The sequence below is a fragment of the Equus quagga genome, chromosome 14, assembly GCF_021613505.1.
Source record: "Equus quagga isolate Etosha38 chromosome 14, UCLA_HA_Equagga_1.0, whole genome shotgun sequence".
NCBI classification, from domain to species: domain Eukaryota; kingdom Metazoa; phylum Chordata; class Mammalia; order Perissodactyla; family Equidae; genus Equus; species Equus quagga.
Window position 1 is genome coordinate 66,355,893 of NC_060280.1, and position 25,382 is coordinate 66,381,274.

A 25,382-nucleotide genomic window follows, 5' to 3' on the forward strand; every position below is an offset into this window, starting at 1 on the left:
ATAGTGGCTGTGAGACCTTTATAAACTGTAAGATGAGCCACAAGTTAAATGAAAGCGCTGACAGTGAAAGGACAGAAGCATGAAGTTCCACAGCTCGGGGGCCAGTCCTCCCCGCATCCTTGGCGAAGCCGGCCTAGCAGCCGGGTACCCACAATTTCCCCACACGACGGCGCCCCGCCCTCCGCCCTTTGACCCGCGCCGTTTCCGGTTGGAGACGTGGCTCCAGGCCGCCATCTTGGCAAGAGGCGAAGCGGCGGCGGCTCCTGTCAGGGGGCAGTAGGTCCGGAGCGCCCAGTGCTCCCCTTCCCCTGACCCTAGCCCTGTCCCCAGTGGAGCCGGAGCGCGGGTGCGCACCCCCACCGCCCCCACCATGGTAAGATCCGAACCGGGCCCAACTCCCGGGTCCGGCCTCCCTCGCCCGCTCTCCGCGCCGGACGGCCTGGTGCCGCGGCCACAGGAGCCCCGCCCGGAGGGCCTGGAGCCGGACACTTCCCTCGGGGCTTGGGGAGCAGGGTGGCCTTCCCCACCCTGCGCCCGACCTCCCGGGAGGTCCGACGGCCCCGACTCTAGTCCCCCTGTCGTCGGGCCCACACCCCTCCCCCCGACCAGCTGGGACCCTCCTTGCTGGGACCCGGGCCCTGGAACGGGCCTGGGGTTTTGTCCTGCGAGAAGCTCGTCGTGGTGTCGCTTGGACCCCACGCTGCGGACCTCGGCGCTGATGTCCCGCCGGTTCTACGGGCGCCTAGGCTTAGCAGGCCGCGCCTCTCGGGGGATTACCTTCCTTCTGTAATCAGCTGGCCTCCCCTCCCCGGTGTTCGGGAGGCCGTCGATAGTCGAACTCCAAATCCATTGGTGCTCAGGACTTTTTCTTTTGTTTGGGAAAGGGGGAAATAGAGGGAAGTTCGGAAGGAGGCATAGAACAGGAAGAAGTAACTTGTAGCACGAATCTGTGGGACCCAAGTGTCCCTGAAACCCTCCGCCGCTTCTGCAGAACTTAGCTTTGTCCTTTTGTCAGTGGATTGAGTGTACGCTGTGCAGAGCTTGGGGGCAATCGGAGCGAGTTAGAGAGACCACAGGCCGTCCTCAAGGAACTTACTGCTGAGGTGAAGTCAAATGTGTGTGTGGCACGTCGTCATTGATGTCTCCCGGGAGGAGGAGTAGGAAGGGCTTCTGCTCTGGGACCTCTCACTTGCCTTCAAGTGCGTTATCTTTGTGTTCTCATCTCGTGTAGCGACGGGAAAAGTTAACCTGGGTGAGGATGGGACAAAACACAGTGCTGACTCCGGTAAATCTTGTTTTGTTACTATAATCGGTGGATATTTATGAAATAGGAGAAAATCTTTGGCTCCAAATGAGCTAGTAATTTATTTTTTAGTGAACTTTATGCTCTTCAATCTTTTGAAGGATGTTCTGTTCTTCTCTTTTTTAATTCTTTTTGTCAGTAGATTAATAATTTGATTTAAAGCATTTTCCTAGGCACTTGAGAGATGACAACATACTTTGGTGCCAATCATGTTAAGTTCTGTGGACAACCTTTTTAGATGAGAACTTGGGGGAGATTTGTGCTTGGACTTTAAACCACCGAAGGGTTTTTTTTCAGCTTCAGGCATGTAAATTGCATCAAGAAGGATTAGCTCATAAAACTTTTATGCTGGACATAAAATGTTTTCATTTCCCCTAGGAAGCTTAGTATTTGGATAGTGATTTGCTTTTTATTTTGAGGAAGATTAGCCCTGAGCTAACTAGTGCCAGTCCTCCTCTTTTTTTCTGCTGAGGAAGACTGGCCCTGAGCTAACATCCATGCCCATTTTCTTCTACTTTATATGTGGGATGGCTACCACAGCGTGGCTTTTGCCAAGCAGTGCCATGTCTGCACCTGGGATCTGAACTGGCGAACCCCGGGCTGCTGAGAAGTGGAACAAGCGAACTTAACTGCTGCGGCACCGGGCCAGCCCCTGGATAGTGATTTTTAAACTCCTTTTCCTTTTACGTCTTGGATGTATTCATAGTGTGTTTTAGAGCATGTTAGAATTTTAATAGCAAAATTAAAGCCTTGTATTATATAAATCAAATACAGATAATCTTTACAAAAACCTTGGTTGTTGAAAAGTTCTTGGAGCTTAGTATTTTTAATTCATTGATGAGCGAGGAATGGTAAAGCGCTAGGTATTGAGTGATAAACGTAAAACATAAGTTTTGCATGTTACTTAGGCACGTGTGCATATACATACAGTTATGTCATCTGTAAATATGCATATATTTTTTTATTATTTTGGACTTGGCATGATCCAGATATCACAGATTTGTGTACTCTAGAGAACAACTTATCTCAATACATTCTGCTCTGTTGAATCTTGACATTATTAAGTATTATTTCTGTGTAATGTTTTTGGGACCTATTCCTTTATGAAGAGATCCCTGGACAGTAGAAACATCCAAATAGGGTGAGCTTTTGTAAGATTTCTTGCATCTAAAAGTTGTATCAAAACTTCTGAAAGTTGAGGGTTCCGTCTGGTGGCGCAGCAGTTAAGTTTGCACATTCCCTTTTGGCAGCCTTGGGTTTGCTGGTTCCAGTCCCGGGTGCGGACATGGCACTGCTTGGCAAGCCATCCTGTGGCAGATGTCCCACATATAAAGCAGAGAAAGATGGGCACGGATGTTAGTTCAGGGCCAGTCTTCCTCAGCAAAAAAAAAAGAGGAGGATTGGCAGCAGATGTTAGCTCAGGGCTAATCTTCCTCAAAAAAAAAAAAAAGCAAAAACAAAAAAAACATTTCTGAAAGTTGATTTTTCCTCAACCTTTTGTTATAAAAGTTTTAAACATATAGAAAAGTTGAAAGAACATTAGAGAATACTGATATAACCACTAGCCAGATTCTGTAATTAACATTTCACTGTACTTGTTTTTATCACACATCTAATCATCCATCCATTCCTCTATCTTTTTTTTTTAATAAAGATTGGCACCTGGGCTAAGAACTGTTGCCAATCTTTTTTTTTTTTTTCCCTGCTTCATTTCCCAAACCACCCCCACCCCCGTACATAGTTGTATATCTTAGTTGCAGGTCCTTCTAGTTGTGGGATGTGGGACGCCGCCTCAACGTGTGACCTGACGAGCGGTGCCATGTCCGCGCCCAGGATCCGAACCCTGGGCCACCACAGCGGAGCACGTGAACTTAACCACTCGGCCACGGAGCTGGCCCCTATCTTTTTTTTAATGCAGTTGAAAGTAAGTTGCAGATGTCAGTACATAAATGTTAATTTTTGAAAAATGCATTTCCTGGGGCTGGCCTGGTGGCGCAGCAAAGTTCGCACATTCCGCTTCTTGGCGGCCTGGGGTTTGCCGGTTCGGATCCCGGGTGGGTACAGACATGGCACTGCTTGGCACACCATGCTGTGGTAGGCGTCCCACATATAAAGTAGAGGAAGATGGGCATGGATGTTAGCTCAGGGCCAGGCTTCCGCAGCAAAAAAAAGAGGAGGACTGGCAGTAGTAGTTAGCTCAGGGCTAATCTTCCTCAAAAAAATAAAAGCACCCTTTTTCTAGTTTTATACAAATTAATGAGAACATGTTCTTATTTTCCTAATTTGTCACATATCATTAAAATCGGTTCTTTTTCTTAGTAAACTTATATTTGAATAAACTTGATATTAAGTCTCATGGTAGCACCAAACTGTAAAATCTTTGCTTAACTACAGAGTGCTGTTCGTATTTACTAAGTACAGGCAATGAGTAAACTTACTGTAGTGGTCAGATTAAATATAAATGATCAAAAGTCATTACATACTAGAAAGCTAGATTTAGATTTGTATGGCAGATCTACACATGATCAGAGAGAAACTGAAATCCTACACGCTACTAACAGTCCCAATTAGAGGGTTATTGCCTATTTTTTTTTCCTTTTCCATATACAATACAGCAGCCACACAGCTGTTATATTTTTAATCTATCTTTTTGATTGTTGTTTGAAAGGACAGCAAAGAATGAAAATGATTTTCTTGAGTTTCCATTGATTTGCCATCTTTTTATTCTCAAAATAGGAAGTACACTGCAGAAAGTGAGAACTATGTCCTTTTATTTTTATTCTCTTCAAGCTTTTGTTTTAAAACAGAAACTTGTGATGAGCTTAAAACTGTCACTGAGTAACTTTTCAAGTTTTAGGTTTTGTATGTGCTCTAGATTTTATTGTAATCTTCCCTCTGATTTTATCTGCAATTACTTCAGGCAAACAGGAAAGAGAAAATGGTCCTCTATGACAATTGTAGAAACTAGCCTTAATATGATCATGAATTTTAATATATTTGTGTAATCATTACAGTGAATTACAAAGGAGAAAGTGATTAATTCGGGAGATGAGGAATACTGAAGCATTTAGGGGTTCAAGGAAGTCCTTGACTTTTTTCTTTAGGGAATTGTGCATATGTATGCTGAATTACTAACTATTGTTCTGGACCTGTGTCACTAGTAGGGATGAAGGGATGATGTGGCAGCTGTCTCACACACATACAGCCGTGCGTCGCTTAATGATGGATATATCTGAGAAGTGTGTCGTTACACGGTTTCATGATTGTGCAAACATCTGAAAGTATACTTACACAAACCTAGATGATAGAGCCTACTACACACCTAGGCTGTATGGAACTAATCTTCTGAGATTACCGTTGTATATGTGGTCCGTTGTTGACTGAAATGTCCTTATGAGGCACATGGCTGTACTGTACACACACATGATTTGTTTTGGATAAGCAGTTTGCCTTCTAGCAGCTTAATGTGAAATATGGTTCCAGAGTAGTTACCACTGGAGCTGTGAAATTTTTGTTGCTGTAAAGTTTTCAAATCCTTAGACTTACAGAATCTTACAGATGGAAAGGCACTTTAGATTTCATATAAACTAGCCTCTATTTTAGGGATATTTCAAGAAGCAATTAAGTGACTTGTCCAAGGTCATATAATTAGTGGCAGAGGCAGAACAGAAACTTAATTCTCTAGGTTTCTTTACTCAAGGAACTTTCTAATCCATGTAGTTAAATCTGGATAGGAGAGAGTTGCTATTTAATCCAAAAATAAATGATAATACACTCAAACCATTCTGAGTATTATTAAGAGAAGAGTTGTTTGACAAAGCTCAACTTAATGGGAAATTTTATTTTATTATTTAAAAAAATTATTATTATTTTTGCTGAGGAAGATTCACCCTGAGCTGACATCTGTTGCCAATCTTCCTCTTTTTTTCTTTTTTTTTTATGTGGGCCACCATCACAGCACTGTTTCTTCATCTTTACATATTCTAATTCCCCCATTCTTCAAAGCATAATTTAAATGTTGTTTCCTCCATCAGGTCATCCTGATCATACCAGCTAGAAGGAATCTCTTCTTCCTTTGAATTCCATGGCACATTACTTAACACAGTCTGCCTAGTCTTACAGTTATTTATGTTTGTGTCTTATTTTTGGCGGGGGGGCTTTTTTTTTAGTTATACTTGACATATAACATTGTATTAGTTTCAAGTGTACAACATAATGAGTCAATATTTGTATACAATGCAAAATGATCTCCACAATAAGTAAAGTTAACATCTGTCACCATACGTAGTTACAAGAAACTTTTCTTTAAGGTCCTCCTAGGCTTCTTGAGGGAAGAATGCCAATCTGTTTCCTCTTAGTATTCCCAGAGAGGATCAAATGCGTATAAGTAGGTGTTCAATAAATAATTATTTAGTTAATTCTTAAAATAGTATTGCTAAAATAGAGATTGCCAGTACCTATAATTAACCTTTGACCACGCCCAATCAATAAAGCAAAGCAGATGAATTGCCCCTTTCCATGGCATACGCCTTTCTGGTTACAGGTTGCCTTTTGTTCCTTTTTCCCTCTCATATTGCCTTTGATGTTAATTTTTACCTAAATTCCATCTGTCTGGTATGGAGGTGTTTTTAATTCCAGCTGCCTAAGAATTACCCTGAAACCTAACAGGCTTATTATTATTAGATATGTTAGATATAGACTTTCTATTAAATCAGCATATGTGTATAGGTCTGAAGGTTTGGTATGAGCAGTCCTTTCTCTAGGTAAATGTTTGATTCTTTTTGTTTGAATTATGCTATACTTAATATCTTAACTGGGACTTATTTTATTTCTTCAAAACATCATAAAATTCTAAGGTAGGGAACCATAGTTTTCTAGGACTGAGGTTCTCAGCCCTTTTTTTGATGGGAAGGGGATCTACAAAGATTACATTTACAATATGCTCCCATTTATTGTTCGTATTTCTCACTGCATAAAGTGATTCTCTATGGGCCATTTGAGAATTACCACTCTAGAGGATCTATGAATTCCCTGAAATTATATGTAAAATTTTGTCGGGAGAGAGTCTATGTCCATTATTTGAATATCAAAATATTGACAAACCCATAAAGGTAAAAACCCATTGCCTTAAGATGACATAATTTTTTTTAATGAGATGCATTTCTTGGCAAGTTTATTAATAATGTGCTGTTTTACATTGTGAATATATGTAGTGTAAATTGTATAGTACTTTGGCTTATGATTTCATTATACTCATTTGACCCTCATGATAGCATGTGAGGTAGTCAGATGATGGTCCTTTTTATAGGAGAAGAAGCTGAGGCTAAGAGAGGTTAAGTGCTTAAGGTCAGACAGATAGTAAATAAGAACAAAACTAGAATCCAGATCTTCTCACTCCTGGTCATTTAGTTTTTCTGGTATATCACCTTGGTTCTTTGCAAATTTAGAACATTATTTCTAATTCACTTAGTCTTTGGGAAAAGGAGAAACCCGTGTGAGGTGATCCCAAATATAAGGAAATTCCCCGTTTTCCTGATGAGAATATTAAGAAGAAAAGTTTTTTGCCAATTGGAATATATAAGTTTTAGGAGGGTAGCACAAATAGTCCAATGTGTTCTTAAGATATTTAATAATTTACTTATACGTATGTGTTTAAAATTATATAAATAAGATTTTTAATTGAGAAATAATTGCTTTTTTCCTTTCTTATATTCATGAGACAATTTATCCAAATTCTTCACAAGCATCATCATTACCACTAGGTCCACTTGAATTACCAGTTTTCTGGAACTTTTATATAAGATTTTTGCTATGTAGCACTTTTTGAATCTGTATGGTGTTTTTGGAAATTTTTTTTTTTAAAGATTTTACTTTTCCTTTTTCTCCCCAAAGACCCCCAGTACATAGTTGTATATTTTTTTTAGTTGTGGGTTCTTCTGGTTGTGGCATGTGGGATGCTGCTTCAGCATGGCTTGATGAGCAGTGCCATGTCCTCACCCAGGATCCAAACCGGTGAAACCCTGGGCCACCGAAGTGGAGTGCGCGAATTCAACCACTTAGCCACAGGGCCGGCCCCTGTTTTTGGAAATTTTCTCTCAAGTCATAAAAATCCATTTGTATAACATTAGGAGAGTTGATTTTAAAAGATATATTTATAATTCAACACATGAAACTGAGTTCTGATCCTCAGGATAATTAATAAAGCAGGTGACTTTTTATTTTTTTTTATTTTATTTTTTTTATTGGCACCTGGGCTAACAACTGTTGCCAATCTTTTTTTTTTTTTTTTCTGCTTTATCTCCCCAAACCCCCCCGTACGCAGTTGTATATCTTAGTTGCAGGTCCTTCTAGTTGTGGGATGTGGGATGCTGCCTCAACATGGCCTGACGAGCGGTGCCATGTCCGCACCCAGGATCCGAACCCTGGGCCACCGCAGCGGAGTGCGCGAACTTAACCACTCGGCCACGGAGCCAGCCCCATGACTTTTTATTAATACATGCAAAACAAGCATAGTTTGAGATTGAGGATAATGTCTACCCTGAACAACTCATTTAGATGTTCAACATAAAGTAATTGAGAGAGCATCTTTAATATGACAGACTGTAGAAGGATTTGAATCTACACAACTCTTTTTTTAAGATAAGTATACCTTATTTTATTTTATTATTTAAATTTTTTTTTCTTTTTTTTTTCAGTGAGGAAGTTTGGCCCTGAGCTCTCATGTGCCAGTCTTCCTCTAATTTGTATGTGGGACGCTGTCACAGCATGGCTTGATGAGTGGTGTGTATGTGCATGCCTGGGATCCGAACCTGTGAACCCCGGGCTGCCGAAGTGGAACACATGAACTTAACCACTCTGCCACCAGGCCGGCCCCAAGTATTCCTTATTTTTTTTTTTTTTTTTTTTAAGATTTTATTTTTTCCTTTTTTCTCCCCGAAGCCCCCCGGTACATAGTTGTATATTCTTTGTTGTGGGTCCTTCTAGTTGTGGCATGTGGGACGCTGCCTCAGCGTGGTTTGATGAGCAGTGCCATGTCCGCGCCCAGGATTCGAACCAACGAAACACTGCGCCGCCGGCAGCGGAGTGCACGGACTAAACCACTCGGCCACGGGGCGAGCCCCAAGTATTCCTTATTTTAACAATATTTTTAATTGCTATCATATCACACTTAAAAATTACAGTAATTCCTTAATATCATTAACTATTTCATTCACTGTTCAGATTTTCCCAGTAGTCTTATAATTTTTTTTTTTACAGTATGAATTAGGATTCAAATAAGATTTATACATTGTGATTGATTGACATATCTGTCTCTTGTCTCCTTTAATCTTTGGATTTGCCCTCCATTCCTTTTTTTTTTTTTAATTGAGATATAATTCACATACCATAAAATTTAGCCTTTTAAAATATACAATTTTTTGTATATTTTATATACACAAATTTGTATATTCACAAAGTTGTACAACTATAACCACTAAGCTTAGGATATTTTCATAACGCCAGAAGGAAACCCCATACTCATTAGCAGATGCTTCCCATTTCCCCTCTCCCAGTCCCTGGCAACAACTAATCTACTTTGTCTCTGTGGATTTGCCTACTCTAGATAATTCACATAAATGGAATTATGCCAGATGTGGCCTTTTTCATCTGGTTTCTTTCACTTAGCATAATATTTTCAAAGCTCATCCATGTTGTAGCATGTTTTTCATTCCTTTTTATGGTTGAATAATATTCCATTGTATGGATATACCACATTTGTTTATCTGTTCATCAGTTGATGGACATTTGTATTTTCACTTTTTAGCTATTATGAATAATTACTGCTATGAACATTCATGTCCAAGTTTTTATGTGGCACAGCTCTTTTCTGAGGGGTAATTTAGGGGCAAAAATCTTACCTTATTTGGACACATGTGGCATATAAACCTTTTGTAAACCAGTACAGAGACTTATCTGCTTATCATCAGTAAGCTGAAGCAGCAACTACATTTTTATTTTTTATTTTTTTGCCAGAAATATGTGGATGGTTGAAACATGAACCTCCTATGATAAAAATTAATGTGAAGTCAGATTTCTAGAGTACATTTGGTTTTAGTCTTCTTAACAAATACTCTTGCCTGGTGATAATTTTAGGTCAATTTCTTCTCCTTAGGGATTAAGGTATTATCATTATTTGTGTACCAAAAATTATAGGAGACCTTGCCCTTATTTAAAAAAATCTTTATCTCATGCTGTTAAAGACATGGAATCACCACGATGTACGCTTTAAATATCATACAGTTTTATTCAAAAAAATAAAATGCTGTAGTCAACAAAAAATAAAATAAATCAAGTTAAGACATGGAGTAGAGAATTTCTTTTGAGAAATATGGATCATAACCATTTTGCATTTTTATTCTTTTTCTGAGATCCTTTACTGTCCTCAGTATATCTTCTTGCCTCATACCTGGGTAATGGCAAAAACCTCCCAAGTAGTCCATGATGGTGAAAGATACATTTCTTAAGTACAAAACTATTTATTTTTAAAAATTATAAATGTTTGGGAAAAAGTGTTTTTAGACTTTCAAGCTAGCTTATTTGCCACTCTTAAAGTAATCAACTGGTAATTTTTGTGCTGTATACCTCTGTCTAAAATATTTTTCTAGTCGTTCTAAAAGGAACTAATTTACAAAACAAGATTCTTCCTAAGAGTACTTATTTATAATTTAGGACTACTTTTTTTTAACTGTTTTTAATTCTGTACAACGTAAAAGTAACTTTATGCTGGGATAATTAGGGTAAGTTTCAGTGTAGAGTTGATAGAATCAGCAACATAAACAAAATAGTGTTACTCCCTTAAATGTGCTTCTTTCTAAACTTGCAGTTGTTATTCAGGAGATAGAGCAGTTGATAGCTTGAGATTTCACATGACAAAATCTGCCCCATGTTCGTTGGAAGTAAATCAATCAGTAAAAATAAAAATCTGTTTGGTAGAGGAAAGTAATTTGTGCCAGATAACAGTTCAAACAGTTTTCCAATGTAAATTCTTCATCCCTAGCTTCTTGGATATAAGCATGATGGTAGTTATCTCCAAAATAACCTAATGACCCATTCTTGATGGATAAGGACATTATATTGTCCTATAATTATTATAAAACTGTATTGATGTATTGAAACCATAAGAATATTTATTTCAGTTGACTAACTTGCTTTTTCTTCAAGCTGCTTACCTGTAGAGGACAGGTTTCTGTAAAGCTGAGAAGCCTGACCCGTAGGATGTTGATTTCAGAGGTTGTGTCCTAGCATTGAGGTTTCCAAAATGTGTAAATAGTCTTTTTGTTACTTGTACTTGTGAACTCTTGGGTTCCTGCACTGAAGAGACTAATACTGTACTTAGTTTTCTTACTCTCCTGCAAATGGCATTTGAGATCTGCTCTTCTTCCCTTTGGTGCTTTATTTGTTTAATGAAGTGTTAGACTCTGAAAAAAGGCTGTTGGTCTTGATCATTGCCCAATGTCAAAACTTGTGTGAAACATTGTCATTTAGTTTTCATTTTATAGATTGTTTGCATGTCTGGAGGTCAGATAGTATGGGATGGGAAGGTTAAGCAAAGAGCAGAAGATAAATTTAGATTTACTAGATTGGTTCCATGTTCTAGGCAAAAATGAAAGGAAAGGTCAGGGGCTTCTTATAACCTTAATCTACCTGATCAGACCTCTGTTTTGGCTGTGAAAATCTCTATTCTTAGAAAAAGTTTAAACTCTTCTTTATGGATCTGCCAAAGCAGAGAGAAATCCAGTTTTGAGTCACACGGGACCCATTAATAATGTATGTGTAGACTTGGAAAAAATTCTTTGCTAAGTTTTTCTTTAAGTGTATTATTGAAAAATAGGAATAATAGCTTCATTTTCCTCTATTTTAGCTTTGTCTTATGAATTACATACTATAATTAAAATAGCTATGAAGTAGAGTTTGAAAGTCAGCATTCTAATAGTAGTCATGTCACTAAATAACTGATTGTGCCTTTCTGTGGAAGATCTAAGGGTGTTGAGAAAACACATGTGAAGAAATAATTAATTAGTACTTATTTATGCATATGTTCCTGGCAGGTGCTGTTGGCAGCAGCAGTCTGCACGAAAGCAGGAAAGGCTATTGTTTCTCGACAGTTTGTGGAGATGACCCGAACTCGAATTGAGGGCTTGTTAGCAGCTTTTCCAAAGCTTATGAACACTGGAAAACAACATACCTTTGTTGAAACAGAGAGCGTAAGATATGTCTACCAGCCTATGGAGAAACTGTACATGGTACTGATCACTACCAAAAACAGCAACATCTTAGAAGATCTAGAGACCCTGAGGCTCTTCTCAAGAGTGGTAAGAATCCTTCTATAATGGTGGGTTACAGTTTTTATTTTAAATTTTCTGTGTGAAACTATTTTTTCCCCCAAAGCAGCTGATGCTTATCAGTTTACATGCTTTGTGCTCACCACCCCCACCCAGCAGGTTATTGCTATAGCTCTTTCTTCATTCAGCAAACATTTACTGGGTGTTCTCCTAGGTTGTAAGTATTGCAAAAGAGAATATGAGAACGGTGCTTCTGTTTCCTAGTTCTTTAAAGATTTTATTTTTCCTTTTTCTCCCCAAAGCCCCCCGGTACATAGTTGTATATTTTTAGTTGTGGGTCCTTCTAGTTGTGGCATGTGGGATGCCACCTCACTGTGGCTTGATGAGCGGAGCAATGTCCACACCCAGGATCGGAACTGGTGAAACCCTGGGCCACTGAAGCGGAGCGTGCAAGCTTAACTACCTGGCCACAGGGCCGGCCCCTGTTTCCTAGTTCTTAAGCAGTTACTCTAATCTGCTTTGTGGTTCTGACACTAGTCTGGCCATATTTTGAGATAATGTTTTTTAGATAAGACTTACTGATAGAGCCAGAAGCACGCAAAGACTTTATGCCAAAGTCTTGCTTAAAATAAAGAGTAGAGGAGCTAAGAGATTCGGGTTTATTGAAATTTGTGTACTTTAAAGGATAAGACTTGGAAAACATTACTGCTGATAAATTCTAAATCTTTCTTTTCCATTGCTATCCATGATTAGATCCCTGAATATTGCCGAGCCTTAGAAGAGAATGAAATATCTGAGCACTGTTTTGATTTGATTTTTGCTTTTGATGAAATTGTCGCTCTGGGATACCGGGAGAATGTTAACCTGGCACAGATCAGAACTTTCACAGAAATGGATTCTCACGAGGAGAAGGTGTTCAGAGCAGTCAGAGAGGTAAATAGCCTCTTCTCTGGTACTGTTGGTTTGTGTGTCTTACTTTTAGGCTTCACTGTCTGATTTTCCTCTTTTTATTTGCTAATATAGACTGTGCTCAAACCTACATCCATTATGTCTCTTTGTAGACTCAAGAACGTGAAGCCAAGGCTGAGATGCGGCGTAAAGCAAAGGAATTACAGCAGGCCCGAAGAGATGCAGAGAGACAAGGCAAAAAAGCACCAGGATTTGGGGGATTTGGGAGCTCCGCAGTATCTGGAGGCAGCACAGCTGCCATGATCACAGAGACCATCATTGAAACTGATAAACCAAAAGTGGCACCTGCACCAGCCAGGTATAATCCACTGTATCACAGGCAACCCTGCTATGGCAGATGAAGGCTGTATGTGTGATCTTGGAATGATACCTGATTTCCAGGCAAGGTGTAAATAATGAGTGACTTGATGAAGTAAGATGTAATATTAAATTTGGCCACATGATATAGGGATAAAGGAGAAATCTGAATATGGTATTTTTCCTTTTGTGTAAAAGAGATTTCTTTTACAAATTATACTATGACCTCAATTTCCTATGAGAGTTGCCTTATTTTCGGAGAAGAGGGGATATTTAACTGTCTGTGGAACACAGATTTTTAATCTTGGTGTTCATGAATGGATTTCAGGGAGAATCTGTAAACTACTTGAAATTATATGCAAAAGTTTGCACAGGTATATTTATCTGGATGGAAGGCACATCGCATCATGCATGCTTATAAAAGTATACCTTTGGTCTTTGGGTACTTGAAGCTTATGTATTAATAGTGCCTCAGCTACCAGTTTGGGCAGAGAATAGTCTAGTTGTCCACTAAACATTGGGAAGCTTGGGTTTTTCCCTTAAGGTCTTCACATTCCTCTTTTTTTCCCCTTCACATTCCTCTTAGAGAATAGCTTCAGGGAAAGCTTCAGTGATATGGGGTTATCAGTTTTTTTTTAATCATGTGTATTTTTTATTATTTTGTATTCTTCCGCTTAGACCTTCAGGCCCCAGCAAGGCTTTGAAACTTGGAGCCAAAGGAAAGGAAGTAGATAACTTTGTGGACAAATTGAAATCTGAAGGTGAAACTATCGTGTCCTCCAATATGGGCAAGCGTACCTCTGAAGCAACCAAGGTGCATGCTCCACCCATTAATATGGAAAGGTAAGTAATGACATTTCCAGTAAGAACAGATCACATAATGCTTAAAAAATTTTATTTCACTGCACTATTAATTCTTTTTGTGTCTTAATTTTTCAGATTTAAAAGACTTGGAATAAATTGTAGGTATTAACGTGAGGATTTTTGGGTTTTTTTTCTTTTAACCATGATTGAAGGGTTCTCAGCCATCTATTTTCTTTTTTTCTTCTGTCTGTCTTTTTGTTTGGTGAGGAAGATTGGCCCTGAGCTAACATCCATGCCAGTCTTCCTCCATTTTGTATGTAGGATGCTGCCACAGCATGGTTTGATGAGCAGTGTGTAGGTCTGTGCCTGGGATCTGAACCCGTGAACCCCAGACTGCTGAAGCAGAGCCCATGAACTTACGCTACCAGGCTGGCCCCCTGCCATCTATTTTCTGTGAAGTTTAGAACTTACCTTTTTATCAACGTGTGCTGGCTAAATTCAAGAAAAATAACTTGCCTTCATGCCTACTGTGTACCTTGTCTCTTAAAGTGGACTTGAATTAGAGGGCTAGTGCTATGATGACCCCTACACTATATTTTGGCATGTCTTTTTCTGATTAAACTTGAAGGAGAACCAATTTTTAATACAAAATTTATGAATATCTTTAACAGCAAATTAACATTGTCTTTTGCCTTTTAAGTATTTGAACCCAGTTTAGAATATTTTGATTTGTCTCTTATTTCAGAACTGTGATACTGGTTGGTAACATTTTAGAGTGGTAGTTATCAAGTTCACATATTCATGGCTCAGATTCTTGTCTTGAAGCCCAGACCTTCTACTGTTGCTGATGGTTTTGAGGTCAAGTGAAAGATGAGTCTAGAAGGATACCTCTATCAGGTGTGCATAAAAAAGGAGTATTTTGTATGTCCTGTTCTGTATGAAATGAACAGGGTTATGTCGGGATAAATCTCTTAAATCACTAAAGCTCCTGTGTTGTCCCTAGTGATTGCTTTGAGTGAGACAAAGACTTGACATTATTTTAAAAAGATATTGGAGACTATCACGTACTAAACAGGGTTTGAGACTCTTTTCTAAATGATGAAATACTTCTTGAGCGTGGAGAAAACTCTTATGAAGGTAAATGAGACCTACACTGTCTTATGATACACTCCTTTATGGTCTTGAGTCTCATGCTTTAGTTTCTTGGAAGACTTAGAGGTTGGAATAGAGAACAAAGTAGGATGACAGAATATTCTTTTTAGTCTCTGTGGTTCACCTAGCTAAAAATAGTTTTAATAAAAAATATAGATTGTATTTAATAATTGCCCATAGCAACAGTACTTTTTGTTTTACTTATTTTTTTTGTTAGGTTATACATTCATATAGTTCCAAAATTCAAAAGATTCAAAAGTTGTCAACTAAAAAGTCTCCCTCCTACCCAGCCATGCAAGTTTCTCTTCTCAGAGGCAACCAGTATTAACTCGTTTTTTGTGTATCCTTCTGAGGGTGATAGTCTATGTATAGATGAATAAATACATATTCTATTTTTCTCCTTTTTATACATAAGTAGCATACTCGACACATTTTCCACTTGTTTTTTTCACTTAATTATTTTGGAGATAAGAATTTCCTTATTTGAAGCTATAGAGACAGACATCCAAATGCAATACCTCACCCTAGACTGGATCTTGTACTACTGTGAAGGATATTATTAGGTCAACTGACAAAATTGGCATATGGATGGTAGATTAGATAAAAGTATTGTATCAGTGTGGGGCCAGCCTTGTGGCTGAGTGCTTGGGTTTGAGCGCTCTGCTTCAGTGGCCCGGGGTTTCACCACTTCGAATCCTGGCACTGCTCATCAAGCCACTGCTGAGGTGGCATCCCACATGCCACAACTAGAAGGACCCACAACTAAAATACACAACTATGTACTGGGGGGGTTTGGGGAGAAGAAGGAATATAAAAAAAAAAACACTAAAAATCTTAAAAGTATTGTATAAATGTAAATTTATGAACTTAATATAGTACTGTAGTTATGTAAGAGAATATCCCTGTTCTTACAAAATAAACTCTGAAAGTGCTTAGTGGTAAAGGGCCATGATGTGTATAATCTGCCTCTAAATGGTCCAGGGAAAAAAATCATATATACAATATTTATAGAAAGAAAGTATGTAAATGATAAAACAAATAGGATAAAATGTTAACAATAGCTAAAAAGGGTATAAATATATTTCTGGTATAATTTTAATTTTTTGATTTTTGAAGTTATTTTCAAATAAAAAACTTTTTCAGTTGTTCCCCTTTTTTTCACAATGGCCTAGTATTCACTTTTGTGGATATATCTTTATGTATTTAAGCAATCCTCTATTGATGGATGTTTAAGTTGTTTCTAAACTTTTGCTATTACAAACGCTTCTTTTGGTGAATAATTAGTATGTTCCTTTGCACAGGTGAGAATTTATCTGTAGGGTGAGAAATTGCTGGATCGAAGAGAATAATTGCTTTAAAATTTGATAGCAGCATCACCTTAAAATAAGTTGTTCATGGCTAATCACCATTAAACCCTGGAGAAAGGGAATTCTGGTTTCCCCTTTCTGAATAAGTTTATTACTTTTTCTCTACAGTGTGCACATGAAGATTGAAGAAAAGATCACGTTAACCTGTGGACGAGATGGAGGGTTACAGAATATGGAGTTGCATGGCATGATCATGCTTAGGATCTCAGATGATAAATTTGGCCGAATTCGTCTCCATGTGGAAAATGACGATAAGAAAGGGGTGCAATTACAGGTGTGTAGAGGCTTTTGATAAGGGAATATTAAGACATTTGTTTACCTAGCATGGTCTTTCTCAGCTGGAGTTCCTCATATGAACAAGAACACAGAAAATTATTTAAGTTATGTAACTAGTACCATTGTAGATGCATAGGAAAGAAGTTGCTTTATTGCCTACAGTGGATGCCTTGAGGTAATAAATCTCTTCCTAAGCTGGTTGGGAATGATTAACAGCAGCTGTGTTAGAATGGCCTTTTACTATTAGAATTGAATGAAAGATTTTGGAATCTAGTAAATGACTTCATATTCACTAATAAAGGTACAAAGAGATGCTTATTGGTTACTATTATGCAAAGAGTAAGTTCATTTAGGATATTGCACTTAAAATATGGTTTTAAAAAACAATCAACTTTTTAAACATTGTTTAACATTAAGGGAGGTTTTGGGTTTTTTTTAAGATTTTATTTTTCCTTTTTCTCCCCAAAGCCCCCCGGTACGTAGTTTCATATTTTTAGTTGTGGGTCCTTCTGGTTGTGCTATGTGGGATGCTGCCTCAGCATGGTCTGATGAGCGGTGCCATGTCCGTACCCAGGATTCAAACTGGCAAAACCCTGGGCCACCGAAGCGGAGTGCACAAACTTAACCACTGGGCCACGGGGCCGGCCCCAAGGGAGGTATTTTATTAATGTCAGGTTATGACACTGAATTTACTCATTCTGCCACTATATAAACTACTAGTGCTTGTTTTGTTAGCTGAAGGGCAATATCTAATGGTATATTTGAAAAGTGCGTAAAATTCTTACAAAATAAATACATGTGTTCCACCTACCTGGATGTGTATGAGACCTTCAGTATTGTTACATTGTTCTCACATTTTATTTAGATGGTCAGTCTTCTGCCTCTTGTCACAAGAACAAAGCCTTTTCGGGGCAGAATGTGTTTTTGTCTACTTTTTTTGTTTCCCTTCATTATCAGCACAAAGTTGTCTTTTGAAAGCAATGCTTATGTTATTTGACAGCAGCTTTGCTGGCTCTTAAAGTGTATGTAGACTGCTACCCAAAAGTTATTTCTTCTTTTTCCTCCTAATATGACTTCCTTTTTAAAAGATTGGCCCATCTTTTTTTTTTTTGCAGGGAAAGATTCCCCCTGAGCTAATATCTGTTGCCAGTCTGCCTCTTTTTTTTTTCCCTCCCCAAAGCCCCAGTGCATAGTTGTATATCCTAGTTGTAAGTCCTTCTGATTCTTCTTTGTAAGCTGCTGGCCCAGCATGGCAACTGAGAGATGGGTGATGTGGTTCCACGACTAGGAAGCGGACCCCTGGGCCACGGAAGTGGTGAGAGTGCCGAACTTTAACCACCAAGCCATCAGGGCTGGCTCAAGATTGGCTCATCTTAGTTGGCCTAAGTTTGAATAACTTTAGCTCCCTGGGAAAAACTGCAACTTAACTTTCCATAGAGCTTTTCCTTTTACTGCCTCCGTAGCATAAGGCCAGGACTGCTGTCTGACCCAGGCAGCTGATCAACATCTGATCCTAGTTTTCTACTTGACAAGCTTGGTCCCACCATGAGGCTGTTCCCTGTCAAGTATTTTTTTTTTAAAGGTTGGCACCTGAGCTAACAACTGTTGCCACTCTTCTTTTTTTTCCTGCTTTTTTATTCCTCAAATCCCCCCAGTACATAGTTGTATATTTAAATTGTGGGTCGCTCTAGTTGTGGCATGTGGGACACCACCTCATCATGGCCTGACGAGCGATGCCATGTCTGCGCTCAGGATCCGAACCAGCAAAATCCTGGGCCGCCAAAGTGGAGCGTGCGAACTTAACCACTCGGCCACGGGGCCAGCCCCCCTTGTGAAGTACTTTTGTAAAGGACCTGGTTAATGTTGTCTTTAAGTTTTTCAATTACAGAATTACTAACTTTTTCAATTACAGACAAAATGGCTTAAAATTGAAATTACTTTTTTTATTACTGTTTTTTCAATGTCTTAAGTCTTTTTAAGTCTTCGGAGAAGGGAAATCTTTCTTCAAAATCAAAAAGAATCGGAATTTTTGAGGTATTTTAGATGTTTAGATTATGGGCCATAGGGAGTTTATTTCCTGTCTTATCATGTCTGAACCTCAGAAGTTTTCTTTCCCTTCTCACTTCAGACTCATCCAAATGTGGATAAAAAACTTTTCACTGCAGAATCTCTGATTGGCTTGAAGAATCCAGAGAAGTCATTTCCAGTCAACAGTGACGTAGGGGTGCTGAAGTGGAGACTACAGACCACAGAGGAATCTTTCATTCCACTGACGAGTGAGTGCTCTGGCGAGTCCCACTAAACTAGTCTGCACTGAGAACTACAAGTAGCCCTGGCTTTTAGGCTATCTTCACTGCCATAGCAAAATTCTTTTTGACAAAATGACCTTCTTTCAAAATGGACTCGTGCTGCATTTTGCGGATTTTAATCATTAGGTTTAATTTTTAACACCTTTAATTTTGGAACTGTTATTTTTAATATTTTACATTAGGATGTTTAAAGGCTGCAGGTCAACTTTGATCTGCCGTCTTAACTTTTCTCCCTTCTTTTTCTAATGTTCTGGTATGCCTGCTCTGCTTTTCTTCTCAGTTAATTGCTGGCCCTCAGAGAGTGGAAATGGCTGTGATGTCAACATAGAATATGAGCTACAAGAAGAAAATTTAGAACTGAATGATGTGGTTATCACCATCCCACTCCCGTAAGTGGTGTCCCCCACATAATCATTTTTTTCTATATTGAATTTATAGAACTAGTCTTTTGGAACTTGTTTTGGAGGCAGCACTTAGTTGGCTATTCATTCTAAGATACTTGCTTCTTATAAAGGCCAGTCATGAAAGAAGCCAGATACAAAAGGCTACATGCTATGTCCACTTACATGACATTCTGAAAAGGTAATACTCTTGCAGCAGAAAGCAGGAGGTAGAGAAGAAGAAATTTGACTGCAGAGGGGCACAAAGGCACTTGAGGGGGGTGATGGAAATGATCTATGACTTGATTGTGATGGTGCTTACAAAATTATATACATTTGTCAAAATGCGTTGAGCTGGACACTTTAAAAAGAGTGGATTTTACTGCTAAAACCAAACCATATAAACAAAGCTTATAGTTCTAGAGCTGTGTTTTCAGATGTTGGTCCTCAGTTTGTTCATGTAATAATGAAGATTTCCAGAAGGAGGAGCCACTTCTCAGTCAAACTTTCTCTATTTTGTTTTGCAACTCTTAAGGAAATTGAGTCTGTCAGACTGAGTTTTTCTTTTTTGCTTGCTCTCTAAACTTTAAAGATGAGGGTATGTTTTCAAGGAACTATTGATTCTTACTGAAACAAGATATTTACATTAGTTTCAGTAAATCTTCTAATAGCTTTATTGAGGTATAATTGACATGCAATAAACTATACATATTTAAATTATACAATTTGATAAATTTTGAAATGTATATACCTGTGAAACCATCACCACAATAAACAATATGAAAACAGCCATCATCCGCAAAAGTTTAGTTCCAGTAAGTTTTTGTTGTGTGCTTAAATGCCCTACTTTCTGGGAGCATCTGGAAATACTCTCTGCCTTAAGTTTATCTCCTTCCTAGCACTTCAGTGAGTGCACTGTTACTACTTCACTAATGAATCCCAGTTCCTCTCCTCTCCCTCTCAGCCCTCCACCACCGTGAGTAAGCACAGGGCTTAATGATGAACACCCAATAAGTTTATTCTTAATGCGTGTGTTCTGTTATACTGCTGAATTATTACTGCCAAGAAAATGGTACTAATTTAATTTATAGTTTTGTTCCCTTTTTGATAATTTAGGCCTTTACATGGCCAGGTCTGGTTTTAGTCATTCTTATTTCTATTTTTTAAAATATGCTTTATTACCAATATCCCCTTTAATGAGATAACCATCTTATTCTTCACAGCTTGATTATTCTTTCAGAACAATAGATGGCTGCCTTGAACCATTGTAGGACTTGGGTGTTGGTGACAGGTGTGGGTTTTCTTTTGTTAAGGTTTATTTTACTAGACTATTTCTAGGATGCCACAAGTTTTAGGCCTCTCCATCTATCCTATAATTGTGGTTACAGTGGTTTCCTGTGTCTTAGTTCAGTTTTGCAATAGTCTCCAGAAGAGACCCTTAGACAATATTTTAGCCTGTTGTCTAAAAGTGATCAAATTAGAGGAGATCAGAATAAGAATTGGAACAAGGGCAAAGAGAATATACAACTGGAACCGTAAAATTGATAGGGAAGAGTTAATCATGTTATATCACCCTTAAAGTTTTCTTTGTCTCCTTTATTTACCCTGCCCCTAATATAAGCATTGAGTGTCACTGGTGAATTAAAAGATGGTAAATTTAGAATGTGTAGGAGTAGGTGATACTGCCTGTCAGCCATGTGTGGGAGTGCAGAGTACATCCTAACTAGCCCTGATTCTCTTGCAGATTAAGGACAACTATGTATTTCTTTCTCTCATCATGTTCCCCTTTTGCCCAGGGGTAATTGTGCTTTCACTTATAAAAGTCTGCTTACTGCATCGTAAATCAAATAAACCAACTAGCATCAACTACAGTAAGTTTTGAAATCTAAAATCTTTTGAAAACATCCTCTCAAAGGCCCAAATTTACCTCCATTATAAATAACCGCATAATGGTGTTTAAAGTTTGCCTTCACTATTGTCGACCTGTTTTTCCCCCATTGTACCTATAAAGAGGGCTACATTATGTTAAAATTTCTTCTTGACAGGGCAAAAAACCATTAGTGCAGGATTTTTGGAAATAGATCCCACTTCACACCTTCGTCAGTCTCAGTTTTAGCTCCAGATCTAGTCCACAAGTTGGAGCAGTCCACGGGCACATCTTCCAGTTAGCAAGGTGCTAGGACTTTTGTTTGATCCTTCAAGTTATTAGGGAGCCTAATTTTTTCTAGGACTATACAAAAGCGGGCAGAATTTGAAGAGCATAATCAAGTTTGGGGCTGGTTTTCCTTGGCAGAGTTCTCCTAGCTCTGGATAGCTAACTTGACACAGATGTTTCTTGTGACAGATCTGGTGTCGGCGCACCGGTGATTGGTGAAATCGACGGCGAGTATCGCCATGACAGTCGACGAAATACCTTGGAGTGGTGCCTGCCAGTGATTGATGCCAAAAATAAGAGTGGCAGCCTTGAGTTCAGCATTGCTGGGCAGCCCAACGATTTCTTCCCTGTTCAAGTCTCCTTCATCTCCAAAAAAAATTACTGTAACATACAGGTACCCCATTTTAATAAAGAGCATAAATAGGGAGAGTGGTAGGACAGATGCCAGATAGACAGAATGGCTTGATGGTCAGAGCAAAAACTCAGCTTAGTTGCTTATTTTTTTATAATCTCATATATTTTAAAGTTTATTTGCTGAAAGACTCAAGACGTGGTTTTGTAACGTCTCTTGGTTTGAACCCAAGGAATAAAAGAAAGTTGTATATTTGGAAGACAGAATTATGGGGGGTGGAGGAGGGAGTGATTCTAATACAAATGGATACAATTTTTGAATTATTTGTTCCACAGCATCCCTTCATTAATACAGATAATCATGAATCAGTTCTTTTGTGAACTTTGTCCTTTAGGTAGGCAAAGCAATGGAAATTTGTGAACTTTTCCTTTAGATCATTATTTTTAACTCATTGTTTCTCCAGTTTTTGAAGTTGCATTACAAGGACCCAGTTTATATTGTCATCTTCCCCTCTGACTTGTTGATTGGTTTCTTATTCTGGCACTATCTTATCTTCCCAGATGGTCTCTGTCTCTCCTGTAAGTGCTTGGGAAAGTGTAGTTCCCTCTGTTGGATGATTATAAAGAGCAGTTCTCTATTTTTCTTTCTCTCCTCTTTCAGTTACTAGCATAACCCCATCAGTATTAGGAGCACAATGTTGAACATCAGATAGAAATGGGTACATTTTCCTGTTTGGAACCATTCAAAGAACAGGACAGTATAATTGTTCTCTCAAAACCTCATTAGAAAATATGAGTCATGGGGCTGGCTCTGTGGCCGAGTGGTTAAGTTCGCGCGCTCCGCTGCAGGCGGCCCAGTGTTTCGTTGGTTCGAATCCTGGGCGTGGACATGGCACTGCTCATCAAACCACGGTGAGGCAGCGTCCCACATGCCACAACTAGAAGGACCCACAACGAAGAATATACAACTATGTACCAGGGGGCTTTGGGGAGAAAAAGGAAAAAATAAATAAATAAATAAAATCTTAAAAAAAAAAAGAAAATATGAGTCAATGGTTCAAGTATTGTGTTGGTGCCATTACAGGTATCATTGTTATAGGTAATTTATTATTATTACTAAAAAGAAAAGACAAGATCTCGTTAGAAGGAGCCAGCCATATCTAGAAAATAAGTATGATAGAGCAGCTTAGTGAGACTTTTGAGAGCAAATCAAACAAATAAGGATGAGGAGTTAGAATATTGCATTTTGGGTCAAAATGTTAATTGAGCATCCTGATAGAATGTCATGAACTTTATAGATTTTATAGGGCAGGACCTGGGCAGTGGCCAGTCATTCTGGACCTTTTACTTAATACTGATACTACTCTACATCTCATCCCAACACTTGTCTTTTCTGTCTAGAGAGCAGATTAATCGTGTTGGTGGGGAAGAGTAATGCTGTGAGCTGCAGTTGTGAATTAAACTTTTTTAGTATTTCTGAGTTACTTTTAATACTGCTTTTAGGGAATTTGTACTGAGAATTTAGTCAGCACCTTAGAGACTGACTCCTTCTGTTTGTTTACCTTACTCTTTGTTTGTTTTCCTAGGTTACCAAAGTGACCCAGGTAGATGGAAACAGCCCCGTAAGGTTTTCCACAGAGACCACTTTCCTAGTGGATAAGTATGAAATCCTGTAGTACCAAGAAGAGGGAAATGAAAAGGAACAGTTGCAGATTAATAAAGAAGAAGCCAACAGTGGCTGAAGAGTTTTTTCCAAATCAACAAGCCATTGGAGACCCTTTTTTTCTGATACAGTGCACGATTCTCTGCGCGCAAGGACCCTCAACTCATCCTCAGTGTTTCCGTGTCACAGAGACATTCTTTGGCAAAGAAATGACACAAACATAAAGGGAAAGGCTGCTATTTCTTTGGCAGATTTTACTGGCCAGCAGGAAAGCAAGCTTTCCAGAGAATGCCCCCAGTAAACACCTTCTTCTCTGCCTTTGACTAAGTTGCTCCTTTATTTTAATCCCTAAATATAGTTATATTTCATACTTAATTTGTTTTTAAAACGTTTTCTGTGAAGATTTTAATCTTTCATACTCCAAACTTCAGTTTTTTTCTTTCTATACATTCAGTCAAGCACTGGGATCATCTGTATATAGGCATTATATTTGTTTGGCACTCCTGGAACAAATTGATCTAATCCATTCTTGATTTTTGGATCATACAGGTGACTGCTTAAGGGGTGTGGGGTCTAGAAGTTAAAAGATAAGAATGTCTTATGTCTTTTTCCTATATCCATTCATCCCTCCACTCCTTTGCCAAGTCGTTTTCCTTTCAGGCCTGTCCCTCCAGTTTACAACAGTACTGTGAATCCCACTTGTGTCATTATTAAAGACAGCTGAGAAGCAGCTTTTAAATGGCACGGTCCCCACATCAGAGGAGAATGGTTATGTCCAGTTAGGGGTTTCACATCACAGGTAATCATGTCTGCTGCTAGTGCTACCCAAGCTTCCATTTCTCCACATTTTGGGTACTTCAGCTAAAACATAATGACTCACAGGCTTTGTAATCCATTCACATTCCTCAAATTCATCATCTCTCCCTTCCTGGCTGTTCTCTCTGTCATCAGTCCTTTCCTTTCCAGCAGAGACAAGGTTATGATTTTTGAGGCTGTGGGTTCAGTGAGTCTTTGTGCCAGTCTCATTGATCCTAAACTATCAAGGAGACTCCATTTCCACCACTAGATTTTTAGCATCTCAAGAGGCAGCTGGTTATATTGGTGCATAGGGATTGCTGATACATACTTCATTTCCTTCTAGCCTGCCAACATTTTTTCACCAGCCTATCTGTGCCTGTCTCTGAAATCCTTCCTTTTCTTCCTCTAAGGCTTTTCTATTGAGTGTCATCATGTAGTGGTTGTTTCTCAGCCTCATCTCATCCATTACTTTTTCAATGGGGAAGACTACATCAGCCAGCCCAGCATTGGCTTTTAACCCTGTAGGGTTGGTGGAGTTGCTGCCAGGCTGCAGCCACTAGCAGAGGGAAGACGCAGATGACTGGAGGTGACCTGTGCTTTCAGCTGGTTGGAGAGTGCTGCTGCCACTCTAAACAGCATCTGGCCTTGCCTGCAAAGAGTGTACTGTATTTGAAGCAAAGCAGTCACACACAGACGGCCATGGTGGAACTGTTTGCCAAAGGAATTGCCAGCCTTTCCCTTTCCCTTAACTGCATCAGGGAAGGATTCTTATCTCAAGCTTGGTTTCCACACGAGGTTTTTTTTGAGGAAGGGGACTGGGACAAGAAATCTGTCATGTAGTCAAGTAGGCAAGAAATCGTATTAATCCAGTTTTGTTTGAGAGTTGCTTGTCCATATGATTTTTTAAAAGTCAAGTTTAGTTTCACAAAAACTTTTTTTTCTGAAGTTACTTTTGGGGTAATATTTAAAATGAGAGACGTTTTGTAACCCTGTAAAATACATAGGGAATATAACATTCCAGTGTACACGAAGAAGGCAAATTCTTTAATCAAATAAAGAGTATTATAAAATGAATGTTATTAGACTTGACTATCTCATACTTTGGTGTCTGCTTACTGTTTCAGAATAATGTAATGGGATCTAAGATTAAAAATTAATGATATGTTTTTTTTAAGAGAAAATAATCTCCCATCTGAGAGTATTCATTGCCTTTTCCCCATATTACAGGTATTATGC

At 38.8% G+C, this 25,382-nt stretch overlaps 1 protein-coding gene across 1 annotated transcript; it reads left to right on the plus strand.

Annotated features, from left to right (window-relative positions):
- Positions 1-217: 217 nt before the first annotated feature.
- On the plus strand, positions 218-25,220 carry ARCN1 (archain 1). Its single transcript, XM_046685172.1, has 10 exons — positions 218-373; positions 11,392-11,655; positions 12,379-12,558; positions 12,687-12,892; positions 13,570-13,734; positions 16,323-16,488; positions 18,619-18,766; positions 19,080-19,188; positions 21,524-21,728; positions 23,272-25,220. Exons 1-10 carry the CDS (start codon positions 371-373, stop codon positions 23,359-23,361), a joined length of 1,536 nt encoding a protein of 511 aa, XP_046541128.1. The 5' UTR covers positions 218-370; the 3' UTR covers positions 23,362-25,220.
- The last annotated feature ends 162 nt before the right edge of the window (positions 25,221-25,382 follow it).